Here is a 20282-nt window from a genome sequence, read left to right as displayed (position 1 = left end):
GCTGAACCCCTGTTCCCACCTGGTGGAGCTACCCACACGCTGTCCGGCCACTGCCTTCAGACAATGTGCAGAGGTAGAAGCGTCCAGCATGGAATGCACCAGAAGCAGCCTCTCTGAAACAGGACTTCTCAGAAAGAGGTGCAATTTCCTCACCTCTTGGTAACATTAAATATGTATGGATACTCAAAAACGGTTTATAATAGCTGTACATGAAAAATGACTAACTAAATGGCCTCAAAATAAATGCAATTTTTCCACTGGATAACAATTAGCATTAATGAGGAGTCACCATATATTATATCATACTTGGGTCATTAAATATGTTAGAAATATATCTTAGAAAATAAAACCTATTTTGTTATCTAAACTTACTTACTGAAGTGGGCAGCAGAATCAGCTGAACAGACGCTTACTACAGATAAAAGAATAATAAAATTAAGGAGTCAAAAAATTCGTAGTGTCAATGGCACAGCTTATGCCCATTAGAAATGTATTAATTAAAGTAATATATTCATAAGGTTAGAAACTTAATACATTTCTAAGAGGGGGAGAGGAATCCCCAAGGCCTAAAAACAAACATAAAAATTTAAAGAGTTTGAATTAGCTACGTTTGCTTAAGACCAATTTTAAATATAGACATTTCCATGCTGTGCTAATCAGCATTCCTACAGGTTACAGGGCCATTCCCACTGCGGCCGTCAGTAGCCCATCCGTTCCCACCTGTCCAGCTGTTGGCAGAAAGCATGACAGAAGCCTATCACACGCCTTCCAATGCTCCTACCTTGTGGAGTCCAGTGAGGGCTTAGTCCGCCCTTGGCTGCTCTCTTCCCAGACACTGTTGGCCAGCTCGTTCCCGATGGACGACATCACTTTGATAAGCTCAATAGGCCAGTCGTCGAGGTCCAGAGATCGGACTCGGGAAAGGTGGGTGCCAAGATTCCGGTGGATCCCTGAGCACTCGATGCACATAAGAGCTCCCAAGTTCAAACTGGCCCAGTTGGGATCTACGGAAAGAGGAACAGGGAGCCAATGCAAGCAGACCCTTATTACTGCCCTTGCAATCTGAGCAACAAAATGGTCATTGGGACGAACGCCCAGATGTCCCTCCCTTGGGTGATATCGCTTGAAATGTCTCAGAAGAATTGACACATTGGTGACAGCATTCACAAATTTGGCTTATGCCAAGCGTGCTCCTTAGACTAATGGGAATTCTTTCCCCTTTCCCACAGATGAACAACTGCCAAGTTTCAGTTCAGAAAGATGCACTTGCCAATTCTTCACCAGCAACATTCAACTCGAGAGGGTAGACGTACATGGACCACCGCGGACAGAGGGAAAGAGAAGGGGTGCTGAAGGGAGTGGGGCGATTCCAAAGCCTTAAGGTCCCTCAGAAATGTCTCTAGAACCACTGGTACATCAAAGTTTCCATCAGTCACACAATGGGCAAGTTTCCCAATTTCAAAGATGAAAGCGAGACAAACTATGATGAATCAATATGGTTTTCAGCAATTATATTTAATCTAACTACTGAACAGCTCAGAGTTCATCTTTCTTCACTGTGGCAAGATGGTGGGCAGGCTTCTCTGATTAGGTCATCACCCTGCTGGGTCAACCCTGACTAGGGGAATGAATGGTCACACAGCTGTAGGCCGTGATGCTGGACAAGCACACGACTGTCCAGGATGATGGTTGAGTTCCGACATCAGCCCCGGGACTCCTGAGCTGGATCATTATCCACTGTGGGAATCTGGCTGACACCATCAGAAGACAGAATGTAGGTCCAGGACTGGCTTCATGCTAGAATCGACAGCTGATGTGCGATGGGGTCAGCCCTGAATTCAATGGCTTTCACCACTGACAGTTGCAAATAAGGCTTATATCATCCAGGAATAATCAATATTTACTCCAGGTACTCTTGAAGAGTCAACAAAAAACCAAACAGCTAGTGTCATAATTATTTGGAATCACTGAGGACAAGTACTTTAGTCTGTGGATGGCAAATGACCAGGAATGGCCCTGTGCTAATTAACCAGGGAAGCAGCCAGCCATTTATTTACCACCTAATGTGGTCTCAGGAGGTGGTGATAGACGCTCCAGAGGATAAAGAGAAGACAGGTCTGAGAGCTCAGAGAGGTTCTCGGTGGGAAGAGGAATCTAAACACCCAAAACAAAGACACAGACCAAGGAAATGCACAGACTAAGTGCTGAGAAGAAGAGTTAAAAGGACGAGGTCAGCGGTGAGCAGGAGGACCTGCTCGGAGGATGGGGTGGCCTGGGCTTTGGGGGTGTTTAGGGAAGACAGTGGCATGGAGAACAGCTCAGAAGAAACACAACTCTCCCTCATTCACCTCCAGCTCTCACCTGTGTCTCCACTCCCCTTCCCAGTCCAGCTTCCTGAAAGAGACTCCTACACCATGCCTCTGCTTCTACACCTCCCTACAGTTTGTAGATCTGGGGTCTTCATCCTGCCCTCAGTTAAATCCAAAAGCCCCTTTCCAGGCACAAGTCTATTTCACCCTCGCTGGCAGTCGAGGGCCTGACTCCCTCCTCACAACGCTGCTTTCCACTACCTTCTTGGCCAACACCTCTGGATTTCGATCCCACTTCTCTGGTTTCTCTATCCCACTTTTCTCACTGAACCCACCCCTTACCTCTGGGGCCCTGCAGGCTTGTCTCTTCTGAGTCTCTCTTCAAGGAAGACTCAGCCCAAGCCTTGGCTACAATTTCCCTCAAGCACTAATAACTGGGCGCAGATGACCCTGCCTGCTTCTTACCCTGAGCAGCATGGTCCCCACTGCATGCTTCCAACTGCTGTCCTGCAGTCACCTCCGAGCTGAGATGTCACCCTGTAGGCAGAATCTTCTGCCCAGGTTCTTTCTCTCAGCAAACGGCAATGGAGTTCCTCCAGTTACTCACGCCAGGACCCTGGGACTCCACCTTGAACCTTCCCTCATTCCCACAGCCAACACCAAGTCCCAATCTTCCTCAAGTTCAATCTCTTCTTCCCCTCCTCCAGGCTCCCACCCTGTCCACGCCATCGCCACGCTGGGGGGCACAGCCCTCTCCTGCTGGCCGGCCTCATCGTCCACCTTCCCCCAGCCCACTCCCTACACGGCAGCCAGGGACCTTTTAAACCTGGCAAACAGGGTCATGCCATGCCACGTCATGCTACAACCCACCCGGGACTGCCATTTGCATTGAAACCAAGTCTAAATCCCTGCACATGATGGTCCCCTGCCTGGCTGACGTCTCACCTTTCTAGTCCTGGCTGGGACTTTTCTTCCTAAGGATGCCCTCCTGGACCCCACCTCCTGCCCCCTGCCCCCCTGCTCCGGTCTAGGTAAGGTCCCCAGCTAGAGGAGCTCACAGTGGTCTGAGCTGTGCCTCGGTAAGACCTTCCCATGCTGAACACCTTGCTTCCGGTCCATCTTCCCTACACAACGGTGGATGTCTTGTGGCACAAACCTCGTTTCGTTCTGCCTCTGGGGCCGGCTCAGACGCAGTGCCACGTGAATGGAAGACGGGCTTGTCTACAGCTGACGCCATGGCTAAGGGGTCAGTGGGAGGTGGCAGGGGCCAGGGTGGGACGAGTTTTACCAGGAAGCCACTCAGGATCTCAAGGAGAAAAAGAGTCAGGCGTGGATGGCAAACGAGAGGACGAGGAAGGCGGGAGGAGTGGTCCACGGGCTCGCGGCCTGTCTATGGGCCTCTCGGGTTGAGAGCGCCCGAGGCCATACACCAGGTTCAGGGCAGTGGCAGTATCTACTGGAAACGCTCAGAACCAAACCAGGGGACCTGGTCTTGGACTCGGATGGCAGACCTAAAGAGGGGCGTGAGCTCTGTCTTTCTGGGCTGGTGGGTGAGATGTGGACAGGCCCCACGTGTCGCAGCAGATCTGAGAGGGGTTTAGCAAGCCCAGTCCTGAGAACACCTGTGTGCATCGTGTTTTCAGCCGAGTTTGCGCTGCACGTGGTCTCTCCCTGCATCACTGCCTTGCTGCTCCTGACCTCCACCTCTTCTAAGACCTCTCCAGCCCCAGCCTGTCCACCGTGAGCACAGGGGTTAAAGCTTTCACACTTTGCTGAGACGGCCCCTTTCTTCTCCAGCCTCACAGTCGCCACTTACATTTGGCTTCTAATCACTGTTTACCTGAACTGCTGCCAGAGCCTGTCATTTGGCTCCGACACTCAGCTCACCACCCCGAGTGAGCAAAACCCAACCCCATGAGTCCCTTGCCTAAAATGCAGGGTCCCTCCACCCCCTCCGCAAGCTGTCGGCAGCTCCTGAGGCTCTGCAGGGCTGGACCTGACGGGGCACTCACGCAGGGCGCGTCCCAACGACGGCACTCAGGTTTCTGTGAAAACCAGAATGCTGAGGGCGGGAGTGGGGAGTAACAGGCTTCAGTGAAGTGCTGCCACCATTCCTCTGGCATCTGGGACATAGTGAGGCTGACCATGGCAGGACGTGCCATCCTTGAGGCTGGAGTCATCAAAAGCTTGGCCTCCAGATGATACCACCCCGCTATCAAATGTTAGTGCCTGTGACACTTAGGACGAACAGGGCAGACATCAGCTCCTCCCGGCCCTGGGGCTCAGAGCCCCACATCCACAGATCCACCTGGGTCAAGCCTGGCTGCCAAACTCTGCACTGCCTCCTCCTCTGCTCTGGCACCAGGAGATGCCTCTTCTCCCAAAGCACTGCAGGTCCCGCCCTGCCCTCTGCCCCGGCCTCTGTCCTCAGTCTGGGCAGCCTGTCGCCTGGAAGCCTTTATCCTTGTCTACTCCTTACACATATCTCACCCTCTCTGAGCCTCAGGATCCTCCCCTGTGAAATGATTTTAGCCCCCGCCCACGGCCCTGGCTCTGTGGTCACTGGTTGGCACCCAGCCCAGGGCTAGTGCCCTTCACATCATCTGAACTGATTTCCCTCTATCGAAAACCAACTTGATTTAAACATATATGTTAACAGAAAAAGTTTATTCCAAGCCGACCAGGTGCACACACCTGATGGCTGGGATTCGGGTAAGTGCCCACCCCAGGGGTGTGGACAGCAGCTTGGCCTCCAGAGGGAAAGCAGCAGCGTGGGCTGGACAACAGACAGGCACCACTGCAGCACCCGGAGCTGCCGACTGCCGGCTCAGTCAGGGTCTTCAGGGTAGCGGGAAAGTACGATTAAAAATTAAAGCAGAAAACAGACGGCATTTGACGGCAAGACCTGAAACATGTGATCTGGAAATTAATAAGCAAACAGATGGAAATGTCTGGGCAGGAATTCATCATTTCCACTGTTCTTACGGGAAAACCAAAGGGCTGAGCAGCGGTGAATGCGAGGCCCACAAACTGCACAACTTACTCTGGGTGTCACAGTCCACGCAGTGAGAGTTCCCTCTGATGTTTCGGATGGACTGCAGGGCCAGGGCTTCACTCTGGCTGGTCAGCCGGGACTGGACACACGGGAAGACATACAAACGTGAGAGGTGAGGCCCTGGACAGTCGCAGACCGACTCACCCCGTCAGGTTTCAAAGAGTGACTCCCTTTGGATGTCCTTGGGAAGGTGAGTGACGGGGAACTCACCACCCACCATAGGAGCAGCCCATGTTAAGATTTCCCCAGTGATGCAGGCTCGACCGGGGACGAGGACAGAGGACTGTTCTGGGCCGGGTGTGAAGGGACTTGGGACTGAGACGCACCACCACGTGCGGGGTGGACTTGGTTAGTGCACTTTTACCGCCATGCGCCTGCCTGGTGGGGAGACTGAGGCAGGAGAGGGAAATCCACACACAAGTCCAGAGTCAGCTTGATTCATGCTGGCTGGACAGAGGCCGGGACCCCTGGTGGGAAAGCCTGGTCCCACCACATGGCATCCCCTGGAGAGTCACTTTTCATTATACGATGATCTCAGCTGCTATAGCAACAAATTCCAGACGCTTCCCCAGAACTAACTGCTGTGGGGGCAGGGAGCAGAGTGTGGAGGGGGCATTTATTCTAAAAACTCATGCTGTACATCTTTTTAAAAAAGGGTGAAAAAAATGGTCATTGCAACAAATTCATAAAAGACAAAGGGGGAAGGAAGAAGAATGTAAAAAAGAAAAAAAAAACGCATCATGGCCATGCATAGTTACACATTATTAACATTTTGATACTTTCCTACACTTTTTTTCTAAGCACATCTGTACCCATAAATGCACTTTTAAACAGAACAGCACAATACATGCTGCTTTGGAATCTGCCTTTTCAATCTAATCATGTGTCCTCTCTCAGTGTTGTCACACATTCTCTTACATTATCATTTTAAGCGGCTGCTGTGTATTCCACCGAGACAGCTTATTAATTTCTCTTTGGGGGATATTTAAAGTTCTCCCAATTTTTCTCGAGAAAAGTAAGTGCTTTGAAGAGCATGCCTATTGCTCAGCTTTGCCTGCATTCAGGCTTATTTACTAAGGATGAATTCCCGGAAGAGGAGGTGTTGGGGAAAGGAAATGCGTCATGGTGAAGGCTTAGGCTGCACATGTTTAATACCATAGTGAAAATGAAAAGCAATAAAATGAATTTCAGAGGACACTTTCAATAAGCCTAAATTTTCGTGTAAGAATTCTTCATAAATTGAACCATCTTGTGTCAAAACTGTTTAATGTGAACCAATGTATTGCTTTCTACACAATAAATCATAATTTATTAATTACTGTATTGCCTAATTAGCGTGATGAATGATAGTTTTTTAAAACAATTCCCTTTGGTCAAACACCGAAGCATTTAATGTATGCTTCAGCATTTATATTGGTGTCTGGAATGAGCATGTGTGGACACACAGTCAGGATCTGCCCCTCTCTCTACATATCTGTATAGTGTGTGTGTGTGTGTACGTGTGCACGTGCGCGTGTCTTCCTGCTGCTAACGCTGAACTGCCCACAGGCAGGTAGGACACCTCAAGGCTCCTTCTCTGCTGAGTCTGTACTTCTCCCCTCAAGCTACCCCGGACGGCTGGGAGCCCGCCTTCCTCCAGCTGCTCCTGTGCCCTCCCCCAGGGGAGGCGAGAGGAAGGGGCAGCATTTTAAGGCTGTGTTTGCATTGGTTCAAGAGGTTTTGCTGCCACTTCCCACACAGAGGAGACAGCTGGCAAGATTCCGGCAAGAGTGTGAAATGGGAAGGGCAGAGGCTGCTCGAGATGTTCCCGAATCCGGCTGACATGACATGATTCAGGGCTGCACTGAGAATGATTTCTGTATAAACACGCATTTGCCTGCCAAGGGCACAAGCCCGCTTCAGTCCTGCTCTGAAACTGGATTCCAACTCTTTGGGGCTCATACACGCCCTCCCCACCGACGAGGAGGCCTGGAGACACCTGGCCCTTGTTTGGGAGCCACGTGGGTGGATGTGGAGAGGGTGTGACCCAGTGAAATCGAGGGGTCTCGAGGGGTCAGCAGTTACTGCAGCGATTCTCTCCACCTTGGGTACAGAACATATTTAAAAAAGGGGAACAAATGCCTGGTAATAATAATCACTGGTTAAAGAGGGTAATAAGAAACGGCTCTCTCTTTCTGAAAGACAGATTCCTTTCCAGTGATGAAGCGGAACATAAATCATAGGTGGTGTGAGGTGTAGTCTGGGGGATGATGCTCTCTTCCTCAGTTTCTAAGTTTCCAGTTGAAAATAGTTTTAAAAATCAAAATACTTCCTGAGACTCTAAAATACCTCAGCAAAGGGGATGGAGGTTAAAACATGCAAGCATTAGAAATAATGAAATTGAAGGAATCCTTGAATCTTCAAATGGGAACCAACTACTTTTATTTAAGGACTCTCACTGAGCAGTTGCCTAGAAAACACAGGTTCAAATACTTTCTTTTCGTTAGGTGACTGCCCAAGAAATATTCCTTCATTGTTGAATTAAAAGTATACCAGGCTTTATCAGTACAGTTTAGAAAACAGAAAATATTTCCCCCAAACGCCCTGCACACTCAAATATAGGCGCCTACTTTTCATTTATGTCCCTAACAGGAACTGGTTTTCTAACCTGATGTGTTTGGGGCACTTATGAGAACACAACAGTGCAATGTCTGAGGCTGTTTCTCTTTTCCTGAGTGCATTCTGCCTAAGACTAAACTGAAGATGGAATCGAAACCTCAGGAATGCAAAGCCTTCTGCCACTTACAACTGAAGGCCAGGGCTTTTCACCTGGGGTGAGTTCAGCAGGCAAGGGTTTAACATCAGCTGTACTGCAGTGCTAACACGGTCAACCTGGAACACTCAGGGAAGACATGATGCACTCAGACACGGGCTGTTTTCTAATCTCTACTATTTTGCGTGCGATTCAGGAAGGCCAATTGGTCTCGGCCACCGCGCAGGTCGCCTGATTCTCTCCCCTCCCTCGGGCACCCTCTGGGTCTCTGCAGCCGGGCCACGGCCCGTGGCTCTGTTTCGGGGGCAGCCTGCCGAGGCCTCACCTTGTTCTTGCTGCTCTCGCACGACTGTAAGCTGGCCAGGATCTGGCTCTCAATGGCCTGGACCCATGCGTCCCTCTCTTCATACGTGGTGGCTTCAAAGTGCCACGTCTGGCCGGTGAGAGACACGATGATAAACTCGAAGTTTTCTTCTTGCTCTGAAAGAGAACGGTGGGGATGAAGCGTGGAGCTCTGATGGAGCAGCAGCCCCTCAGTCAGGCCCCTGCACAGAGGCACCTCGGGGTTCGGCAGCTCCACACTGCGGACCCGCTCCCGAGGCTGGACTGAACCCCTCCAGAGACTCGACTCGGCCCCTGAAGCCAGCGGGGCTTCCCTGGATCTCAGTCCACGCTCAGGGGAAGAGGCAGATGAGAGTCAGCGGGAGAGGTCAGTGTCTCTGTGCCAGCAGGGGGGGAACTAATAGCACTGACCTTGGGGTGCTGTGGCAATTTCTTTACACAGGTCTGCGCAGACCCCTAGATAAGGCACGGTAAAGAGGAGCGGGTGTCACGGCAGAGGCCCCGTGCAAGTGGGAAAGCGCTTGAAGGCCCATCACCTTCATCTGGGGGAGCCGCCCGGGCAGCCAGGAGAGGAGACAGGCAGGGAAAGATCACCGCAACCGAGGCCACTGTGGGACCAGGGCTCGGCAGTGGGGACAGTGGCCTTCGAGCTCCCGTCCAGCCGTGCCGGCCACTTTGTCCGAGGCCATTTCCTCACCCACGACGGGGGCGCAGGTCCCTCCCGCCCAGCACACACCCCTGCCAGGCAAACGGACCCGGCGCTGGGCTGCCCACGGGAGACGCGCCATGGGCTGGCTTCTGTCCGCTTTCCCAGCTCTGTGCAGCCTCTGCACGGGGACACCTAGGACAGGGCGACAGGACAGGAGGCCCCACAGAGGAAGCCCAGCCAGGTACGAGCAGCCCGTAAAGAGTCTGGATCTGCATTTTCAGACACAACGTACTCTGATGAGCAGGTGGAAGAGGCTGGTGCAAGGACTAGGTGTGCCAGGACAACCCGATGAGCCTGATGTCGTCGCTGTCGTCTCCATCACTGCTCCCCCTCCCGTGGCCTGCGGCTCCCTCACCAGCCCCGGCCCCCTCCTCATCCCCTCATGAGACACACAGCCTCCCCCTTCTCCCTGAGGCCCACTCCCAGGTGGGGTCCAGAGGCTGAGCCCTCTGGGGCGTGGTATCACTACACCACAGCCTCGGGGAACCTCTCCGTGTCCTGCTAATGGAGTGGCATGTGAGAGAACGCAGCCCGTGGAGTTGCGTCCCCAATGCGCTGGACGTCCATCTGGTAGGGTGAGGGGGCACATCCCCCGCAAGGCGTTCGGCGACGGGGTTCTCCGAACAGGGTGTGTGGAGCCGAGGGGCGTGGACGGCACTGTCCCGAAGACAGCAACCAAGGGTCCGGGATCCCCACACCCCCACCGCGACGGGGGCTGGGGCAAAGCACTGGACAAAGGTCAGTCCTGGGCTCGGGGGCCTGGACATGGCTGGTGCTGCCCACCCCACATGTCTCCCCAACGCCCCTGTAAGGGCAGCCAGTTCCCTGGCCGGGGCCACAGCTCCCTCGCGCTCAGAATCTCCACGGTTCCCGGACTCTGAGTTTCGGGTTCTGTCTGGGTGCCGGGTTCTGGAGAGCTTGTGACAGGAGCTCAGGAAGTGAGGGATTTATCACTAATTCCACTCCAATCCACTGGGCTCCGGAAGCTGTATGACACACCGCCCCTGACACCAGGGGACAGCTCGGCTTTCTGTTGACAAGACGACCTGTGATGCCCCAGGTGGCTGCGCTGCACCTGGCCCCTCCTCACCCTGCACCCTACCTGAACCCTGCCCCCGCCCTGTCCCCTGACCCGCCGCTGAGCCACTACAGCATGGGACTGAAAGGCCCAGGTTCTTGGCTCATGACCTTCAAGTTCTGACACGATGCCTGTGACAGCTCTTTCACCCCTAATTCTTACAAGACTGGGCCCCAATTCATATGCTTTATGCAAAATTGTCCTAGCAAAGCGATAGGTAAGGCAGGAAAGAATGATGTAACTCACAGTTTGACCCTAAGGAAAACTTGGCGATTTAAGAGTGGGAAGGGACACTGTTCATTAGGAGTTCTAACTCAACGGGCTGGTGCTTTTTGAAGTCTGTGAAATTCACAGAACAACGTCCCCTCTGATTAGGATTTATTGGATCTTCTCGTGAAAAAAATGACAACGACCAGTTTCCCAGTTAAACTGGTCTGTTATCAAGCTTTCCTGCTCGCGTGGCTAGCCAGAATAATGACAACATTTGCTGGAACTAGAGGGAAAGAAGAGCTGAACTTGCAGTCGGAAGGTCCAGCTGACAGCAAAGGGTCTCTGGAGAAGTCAGCCTTGGACAGACCGACCGACAGGGGTCCCCGACGCAGAAGACTCCCTCTTTTTCGCAACGATCTGCAGAAGGAAGAGCCATTTTGGGGGGTCCTCTTACTTGAGGGATTTATATCCTGGCTGTGTTGTCCTTCCAGCAGGAGAGCGGAGGGATTCCAGCATCTCACAAGTGACTGGACAGGACTTGCAGCACTGAGGTCCTGTGGCAGTGACGGAAGATGGTTCTCCGTCCACTGTCATGGGCTTCAGCGGCTGCAGGGGATCGAAATGGAGGATGCCAAGGCTGACTCTGGGCTCCTGGAGTTGACTGAGCAATGCGGGCCCGAGGCCAGGTGGGCAGAGGCACCACCAGCCCTAACCATGGGGCCTCTCCAGCCCTCTACTGTGCCTTCTTCCTCTCCTCCAGCTGCCTCTCCACGTGCCCTTCAGCGGAGATGCAGAGAATCACTTCCAACCCACATGGACGATTCTCAGATCTGTATCTCCAATCCCACAGTCTCAGCGTTTGGGCTCTTTAAATGCATTTGACACTCCTTGAAAATTCTGTTCTCGCATTTAATTTAATACATACAATAGATCCTGTGGGGTTCAAATGCTCCTCTTTGGGGGAGTCTAGTATCTGCTAATGGTCACAAGCCAATTTCTAGCATTAATACCTTGAAATCACCTGGGTCCACTCTTCCAGTTGCACCATGGCCAGCTACCTGGGCGCAACGCTGCCGAGTGTCTCCCAATCTGTGCCTTCTCGCCACTTCTACTTCCATGCCTGGGAACTTGCCTGATGGTCTCCCTGGACTGGGCCAGCCCTAAAACGTCCCCTGGGGCCTGCCGTCTAATGCATTCGTGCTATCGTGTGGCATGGCCCAGCCTCGCTCCCTCCCCAGCCCGCATGCCCTCTGTGGACTGTCCCCCATTGGGGGCCAGAGGAACGTGCCGATGGCCATGCCCTCCTGGTCTGTTCTTCCAGGCCTTGCTGCCTCATCTGCCAGCTCTGGAGAAGCCCCTCTTCCTTGGGGGCCAGTGCAATCACCACCCTTTCCTCCCGATGTTTCCTGCCCGCTTACTCGCTACCCATGTCAGTGCACAGGCTGCCTGCTAACAGCCACATGCCTCCCCCCTTTAGCTATGGAGCCCCCACAAAGCTAGAGCACCCTTCTAACCACATTCTGGCCAGCAAGAAGTGAGCTAAAGTGCTGTGTGGGATGTCTGGAAAGCCCCCTGAAAGGGGGGCAATGCAGTGGGGAGGGAGCTGTGGTTCCTGCCGCGTGAGGGGTGGGAGCTGACTCCGTTCTTGGGCCTCTTAACTTAAAACATGGCTCTTGCCAAAGTATGGTGCCCTCCATACCCCTGCCCCTCAATCTCTTAGAGTTTTCTGGGACCCTCTGCTGAGCAGAGGCCACTGTTTACAGGCACCTGCAGCTATGACCAGATTACAGAACTTGAGAGCTAGAAGGCATCTTAGAAATAGCTCCTTTCACTTCCCTCAGTTTACAGGGGCCAACCAGCCCATCACAAGTGAGGCTGGGCGAGGAGCCCAGTGTCCAGCCATACCAGAGCCTACAGGCTGCTGCAGCACAGTCTGTGGGGATGCCTATGATGCCAAGAGGCGGACAAGCCCCACACTCAGGCCACAAAGGGAGCGAGATGGGGCTGGGCCATCTGATGTTGCTATAAAGTAAGGTGTGTTCAAGTAAGTATGGGGCAGGGCAGAAAGAGCAAAGCAGCAAGTTTAAAGAGACTCCAACATGGCCAGGTATCGTAATTTGAACATCAAAAAACCAAATTGTTATAAACTAGAATAACATGAGGGCATGTAAAATTGTAAGTCCGTATTACTACTCAAAAAAGGAAAAGACAAATTATGAGAAACAGTGATGGCTGGGGTTGGTCAGAAAAAAATCTAGTACGTAGGGGCGTAATGATGTATTTGGATTCTTCATTTCTTTTATTACATATATTCAGGCCTAACCACCTGGACAATATAGCAGAGAAGATATGTGGAAGGACTTTTCTTACAAAACAGCTGGATTCTGTATGAAACACACTCTTTATTACATTGATAGGACTGCAGTAAGATGCCATCTTCAAGGACTCCCTTTCCCTGCAGCAAAAAATAAATACATAACAAATACAAATCTGAGTTGAAACTAGAACAGGGGTCATTAAGAGCTAAACACCTGCAAAGGTGAATCCTACCCTAAGAGGCAAACATGGTTAGTGGCAGCACAAATACGGTCACGATAAGGCAGGGGGTGCAAAGCCAGGAGGCTGCATCCAGCATCCTGGACGGAAAGGGCTGTGGGGCCCAGGTCTGCAGAGTTCCGTGACTTCTCACATATTCTCTGAAAGAAAGACTCCCACGGACAAAGATGAACCAAATGAACTCAAATCCAAAGACCACCAAACACAAAAGAAACAAGACAATAGACTTACAGCTGAAATATTACAGGCCCAGGATGGAAAATAACTACGTATGAAATGTCTGAAGAACTGAAAAACGCAATGCCTCTAAATATTAAAGCAACAGGAAACCACCCCAAAAGTGACCAGGTAGCTTGTGGAAAAATAAAGGTAGACCCTTTGGAAAGACAAATTATAGTTGTTAACAAACAAGCAAAACAAAACCCTCAGTGGACGAGTTAAAGAGCTGAGGAGAGAACTGCTGACCCGGAAGACAGAACTGGAGAAACTGGCTGGCACATACACTCAGAATGACAAGGAAGGTGGACACTGTGAAGGAGAGATGGCCAGGTGTGGAGAAAATGGAAAGGTATAGCATACATCTAATTGCCAGACAGAACAGTTAGAATTTTACAGGATTGTTCAAATAAACGGACTTGTAGATGCAGGAAGAAGAGTTACTACAAAGGAAACCACACAAAAGGCTTTTGGAGCTGTGGAAAACCAAAGACAAACAGAGGATCTTAAGAACAGCCAGAAAAAAACAGATCGTGTTTAAAAGAATGTCAAAGATGCATGACAGACATCTCAAGAGTGACAATCAAAGCTGCAAGACTTTAAGATAATATCTTAAGAGTCCTAAGAGAAAATAATGACAGTCTAGCAATGGGATTCCAAGAAAACTCTCTTTCAAGAAAAATATCTTTTATTACAAAAAATGTTTAAAGTCCTTATTCCCAATAGACTTCCATTAAAGGAAGTATGAAAAGTATACTTCAGGGAGATCTTAGAAGGAAGGGTTGAGATAAAAGGATTAGTGAGCAAATGGAAAGATAAATACGTAGATGAATCCAAGCAAATGTTATACTAAATGTTACTTCCAATAAAAATGTCTCATTTGGGGAAGGAACAAAATATCACAGAACTTGAAAGTGGGGGTGAGGACAATAAAGGTACAATGTTCTGTGAACCTTGAATTGTTTCATAGCAGGAGCTGAGAATTAACTTTAGATTGTGGTAAAATAGGTACTCACAGTAAGATATCAGGATATCCTCTAGAAGAAAATAAATAGAACATGTAACTTCCCAAGCAAGAAGGAAAACATTTAATAAGGGAAAACAACATGATTAAAAACTCTTATAAGGAGGGAGGTCCAAGATAGTGGCTTAGTGGGGTGTGGAATTTAGTTTATCCTCCAGAGCAGCTAGTAAATGGCAGGATAGGACAGAACAACTTCTGGGGCCACGTCAGTGATGGACACTCAGGGTTCACCAGCCTGGACAAGCTGTACCGACTGCGAGCCCCCCCAGAACTGTGAGTCCCCCAAGCCACGGAGGCCAGCTCCCCTCCCCCACAGGCTACTTCCCGGAGGGGAAAGGAAAGAGACTTTACCAACAGCAAGGGCCTGAGCTCAACTAAGGTCCAAATGTGAAATTAATTAACAAATTCTGACTGCTGAAAATAGGCTCCCAGTTCAGCAAAACCTTGAATAAAAGCTGTGGTTACTGGTTTTTGCCCTGGCGCAGAGGGGGCAGGGCTCATGCAAAAAGAGAAAATAAGAAAAGAAAAAAAAGAGTTCTTTTTGGGATCAGACAGCATAAAATACTTGAAACAGTATGGGCCCTGAAGGAAAGGAGGGGGCACACAGGACCTGGAGATACATAAAGCAACGTACCAACTTAAGTTCTTGATTGGTAAACCTGCAGAATGGGGGTTCTGCTTTGAAAAGGATTTCCTTTTTTTGTGGTTGTGTTTCTACAGCTTGACTACTATTTGGATACAACTGAAAGGCTTCTCAGGCTCAAAAATCCCCCAGGGAAGGGCAGAATTAAGCTTGTCTGACAGTCAAAGAGGTTGGTCAGGTGAAAGGAAGTAATTCCCTGGAAGCTCTGCCTTCCCCAGAAGAGGGGTGGGGCCCACCCAGCTCAGATGGAATCCCTCCCTCAAGGAATTCAGATCTCAGGAACTGGAAAAGTGAAGTGATTTAAGCCATCCTACAACCTCTTCTCTGTCTCAACCAATCCCCAGCAGGGAGAGTCTGTTGAAGTTAAAAGTACTGCATCACCTTATGCTGGTGGGACCCACAGGTAGACAAACCCACACACTGGGCAGGACAGGAAAATCACAGAGTCCAGAGGCTTCATAGGAAAGGCTTTCAACCTGCTGGGTCTCATCCTCAGGGAAAACTGAGGCAGGTGACTCTTTCCTCCTGAGAGGAGACCAGTTTGGTCTAGGAAAATCTGGGGTCTATAATACTTAAGTAGACCCTCCTAAGCAGAAAAAAAAAAAAAAAAAAAAAAAAAGCAACACACAGGCAGGGCAAGAAACAAGAAAACAAGAACTGAAAAATTCTGATCTGTCAAACAAAACCTAAGCTGGAGGTCTAGAATAAGCTGAACTGAATGTTAATGAACAGATAGACAACAAAGTCATCTAGCAAGAAAATCCTTGATAAAAAACTGAAAACAATTTCCAGAATAAACTAATTAAGGAAATTAAATATCTACACATGGGCAAAAAATAACGAATCAGACTAGGAAAATTGAAGATATGGCCCAGACAAAGGAACAAACCAACAATTCAAATGAGATACAGGAGTTACAGGAGTTGAAACAATTAATTTGGAATGTTTGAACAGACATGGGAAATCTCACCAAAAATCAAATCAATGAATTGAGGGAGGATATAGAGAAGGCAAGGGATGAACAAAAAGAAGAAATCGAAAGACTGAAAAAACAAATCACAGAACTTAAGGGAATGAAAGGCACAGGAGAAGAGATGAAAAAACCAGTGGAAACCTACAATGTTAGATTTCAAGAGACAGAAGATAGGATTAGTGAACTGGAGGACAGGACATCTGAAATCTGACAAACAAAAGAAAATATAGGGGAAAGAATGGAAAAATATGAGCAAGGACTTAGGGCAGTGAATGACAACATGATGTGCACAAATAAATGCGTTGTGTGTGTCCAGAAGGAGCAGAGAAGAGAAAAGGAGAAGGAAAACTAAAGGAGGAAATAATCACTGAAAAATTCCCAACACTTATGAAAGACTTGAAATTACAGATCCAAGAAGTACAGCATACCCCAAACAGAATAAATTCAAACAGACATTTTCCAAGGCACTTACTAATCAGAAAGTCAGATGTCAAAGAGAGAGAGAGAATTTTGAAAGCAGCAAGAGAAAAGCAATCTATCACATACAAGGGAAGCCCAATAAGACTATGCATAGATTTCTCAGCAGAAACCATGGAGGTGAGAAGACAGTAGTATGATATATTTAAGATACTAAAAGAGAAAAACTGCCAACCAAGAATTCTATATCCAGCAAAATTGTCCGTCAAAAATGAGGGGGAAATTAAAACATTTTCAGACAAAAAAATCACTGAGGGAATTTGTGACCAAGAGACCGGCTCTGCAAGGAATAGTAATGGGAGCACTAGAGACAGATAGAAAATGACAGGAGAGAGAGATGTGGAGAAGAGTGTAGAAATGAAGACTATCAGCAAAGGTAAAAAGAAGAAAAATTAGATATGACATATAAAATCCAAAAGGCAAAATGGTAGAAGAAAGTATTGCCCTTACAGTAATAACACTAAATGTTAATGGATTAAACTCCTCAATCAAAAGACATAGACTGGCAGAATGGATTAGAAAACAGGACCCATCTATATGCTGTCTACAGAAGATGCATTTTAGACCCAAGGATAAATATAGGTTGAAAGTGAAAGGTTGGGAAAAGATATTTCATGTAATCAACAATCAGAAAAGAGCAGGAGTAGCTATACTAATATCCAACAAATTAAACTTCAAATGTAAAACAATTAAAAGAGACAAAGAAGGACTCTGTGTATTAATAAAAGGAACAATTCAACAAGAAGACATAATAATTGTAAATATTTATGCACAAAGCCAGAAAAGTCTTTTCAATAAATCGTGCTTGGAGAACTGGATATCCACATGCAAAAGAATGAAAGAGGATCCATATCTCACACCCTATACAAAAATTAACTTCAAAATGCATCAGAGACCTAAACATTAGTTCTAAGACCATAAAACTTTTAGAAGAAAATGTAGGGAAATATCTTATAAATTTTATAATAGGAGGCGGTTACCTAGATCTTACACCCAAAGCACGAGCATTGAAGAAAGAAATAGATAAAGGGGAACTCCTCAAAATTAAACACTTTTGTCATCAAAGTACTCTGTCAAGAAAGTAAAAAGATAGCCTACACAATGGGAGTCAATATTTGGAAGCGATATATCCGATAAGGGTCTAGTATCTAGAATATATAAAGAGATTGTACAACTCAACAACAAAAAGACAAACAACCCAATTACAAAATAGGCAAAAGACATGAATAGACACTTCTCAGAAGAGGAAATACAAATGGCTAAAAGGCACATGAAAAGATGCTCAACTTCCTTGGTTATTAGGGAAATAGAAATCAAAACCACAATGAGATATTATCTCACACCCACCAGAATGGCAATTATCAATAAAACGGAAAACGACAAGTGCTGGAGAGGATGTGGAGAAAGAGGCACACTTATCCACTATTGGTGGGAATGTAAAATGGTACAATTACTGTGGAAGGCAGTGTGGCAATTCCTCAGGAAGCTCAGTATAGAACTGCCATACAATCTGGCAATACCATTCAGAGGACACGAGGGCAAGGACACAAATGGAAATTTGCACACCAATGTTTATAGCACTGTTATTTACAATTTCCAAGAGATGGAATCAACCCAAATGTCCTCTGTCATCAACAGACAAGTGGCTAAACATGCTGTGGTATACACATACGATGACCTGTTATGCAGCTGTAAGACAGAATAAAGTCATGAAGCATGTAACAACATGGATGGATCTTGAGGACATTATGCTGAGTGAGAATAGCCAGAAACAAAAGGACAAATACTGTGTGGCCTCACTGACATGAACATTAATGAATGAACTTGGAGAATTTCAACTGAGAACAGAGGCCGTCAGGAGACAGAAATATGGTAGATAATGGTTAATTGGAGCTAAAGAAATATGGATTGTACAACAGGATTGACAGTAAACATTCAGAAATCGGTAGTACCATACTTCCTAATTGTAGCACAATGTTAGTATACTGAGTGAAGCTGAATGTGAGAATGATAGAGGGAGGACGGCTGGGGCACAAATGAAACCAGAAGGAAAGACAGACGATAAAGACTGAGATGGTATAATCTAGGAATGCCTAGAGTATACAATGACAGTGACTAAATGTACAAATTAAAAAATGTTTTTGCATGAGGAAGAACAAAGGAATGTCAATATTGCAAGGTACAGAAAATAGATGGTAATTCATACTTTAAAACTTCAAACTTATGTGTGCAGCTAAAGCAAAAAATCTTTATTTGGTACAGAATTTATATTTTGACTAGCACATTTCCTACCATAACTTATATGGACAATTTAATTGAACACCATAAGTACAAGGAACCCTGAACAGGGCATGAGATCTTGTAGGTTTGTCCAGAAGGATGTCCTGATAAGTCCCAGAGTGATGCCCGATAAATTTGAACAGTGAATAAAAAAGTATTTGCAAAGTCCCTTTGGGGGAATGGTGAGAAAGGGAGAAAATTCAACTTTCCCATTTGGAGAACTCCTGATATTCTCACAAGCAGTGGGGAGAATCAAATCAAAAGGTCGAGCCCTCAGTCTTGGGGTCTGTTCATAAGAAACTTATCCCTGAAAGGACAGATTAGCCTACTTAAAATTAGGCCTAAGAGTCACCCCCAGAGAACCTCTTTTGTTGCTCAAATGTGGCCTCTCTCTCTCTCTCAGCCAGTATGGCAAGCAAACCCACTGCCCTCCCCTTCTCTATGTGGAACATGACTCCCAGAGGTGTAAAACTCCCTGGCAATGTGGGACAGAAATCCTAGAATGAGCTGGGATTAAGCATCAAGGGATTGAGAAAACCTTCTGTCCGAAAGGGGGAAGATAGAAATGAGACAAAATAAAATTTCAGTGGTTGAGAGATTTCAAACAGAGTTGAGAGGTTATGTAACCTCTTAAACCTACAAAAATCTCTCTTTTGCTTTGATACCAAGTTAACAATTTCAATAGCTACATAAACCATATTCCTATACTTATCCATTCCCCTACTTTTATGTAGTTCTTATATTCAAAAATATATCTATACATTATGAGTTCAAAACCATTGATTTATCATTACGTTTTATGCATGTGCCATTTAGATCCCTTAGGAAGTTAAAAGTGGAGTAACAAATCAAAAAATGATAGTACTAGTATCTGTATTTACCCACGTCATTATCTTTGCTGCAGGTCTTTATTTCTTCGTGTGGCTTCAGTCACTTGTCCAGTGTCTTCTCCTTTCAACCTGCAGAACCCCCTCTCGCACTTTTCAAAGGGCCAGTCTAGTGGTGATCAAATCCCTAAGGTTTTGTTTATAAACAAATATCTTAATTCCTCCCTCATTTTTGAAAGACAGTTTTGCCAAAATACAGAATACTCAGTTGACCTTTTTTTTTTTTCCCCTACTAGAACTTTAAATTAATCTTACCGCTGCCTTCTTGCCTCCCTGGTTTCTGAAATCAGCATTTAATCTTTTTGAGGCTCTCTTGTAGGTGACAGGTTGATTCTCTCTTGCAGCTTTCAAAATTCTCTCTTTACCTTTGGCATTCGTCAGTCTGATTATATCATGGAATGGTGTGGGCCCACTTGGGTTTATCTTATTTGGAGTTTGTTGAGTGTCTCGGACATGTATATTCGTGTCTTCCATCAAATGTGGGAAGTTTTCAGCCATTATTCCTTTAAGGTTCTCTCTGCTCCTTTCTCTCTTTCTTCTCCTTCTGGAAATCCCACAATGTTGCGTGACAGTGTCCACAGGTTCCTCAGGACCTGCTCACTTTTCTTCATTCTCTGGTATTTCTGTTCTTCAAAAAGGATTATGCCATTGTTTCATCATCAGATTCACTGATTCTTTTCTTCTTTCAGCTCCAATCTCCTGTTAAGCTCCTCCATGGAATTTTAAATTTTTGTTACTGTTGTCTTCGGCTATGTTTGGTTCCTTTTCATA

General features: G+C 47.4%; 1 protein-coding gene across 7 annotated transcripts in view; it reads right to left on the bottom strand.

Moving 5' to 3' along the window:
• AGAP1 (ArfGAP with GTPase domain, ankyrin repeat and PH domain 1) overlaps nucleotides 1-20282 on the bottom strand; it is a 636823-nt gene that overhangs the window by 62760 nt on the left and 553781 nt on the right. For all 7 annotated transcript variants that reach the window (XM_077155532.1, XM_077155533.1, XM_077155527.1 and 4 more), the window contains 3 exons: nucleotides 8442-8596; nucleotides 5353-5443; nucleotides 782-1004 (listed from right to left, as the gene is read on the bottom strand). In XM_077155532.1, the coding sequence (XP_077011647.1) occupies nucleotides 782-1004; nucleotides 5353-5443; nucleotides 8442-8596 (469 nt within the window). The remainder of the gene's footprint in view (nucleotides 1-781; nucleotides 1005-5352; nucleotides 5444-8441; nucleotides 8597-20282) is intronic.

This window comes from Tamandua tetradactyla, chromosome 3 (genome assembly GCF_023851605.1).
Source record: "Tamandua tetradactyla isolate mTamTet1 chromosome 3, mTamTet1.pri, whole genome shotgun sequence".
NCBI lineage: Eukaryota > Metazoa > Chordata > Mammalia > Pilosa > Myrmecophagidae > Tamandua > Tamandua tetradactyla.
The sequence above is the reverse complement of the archived record's forward strand: the minus strand, read 5'-3'. Positions and strand labels throughout refer to the sequence as shown.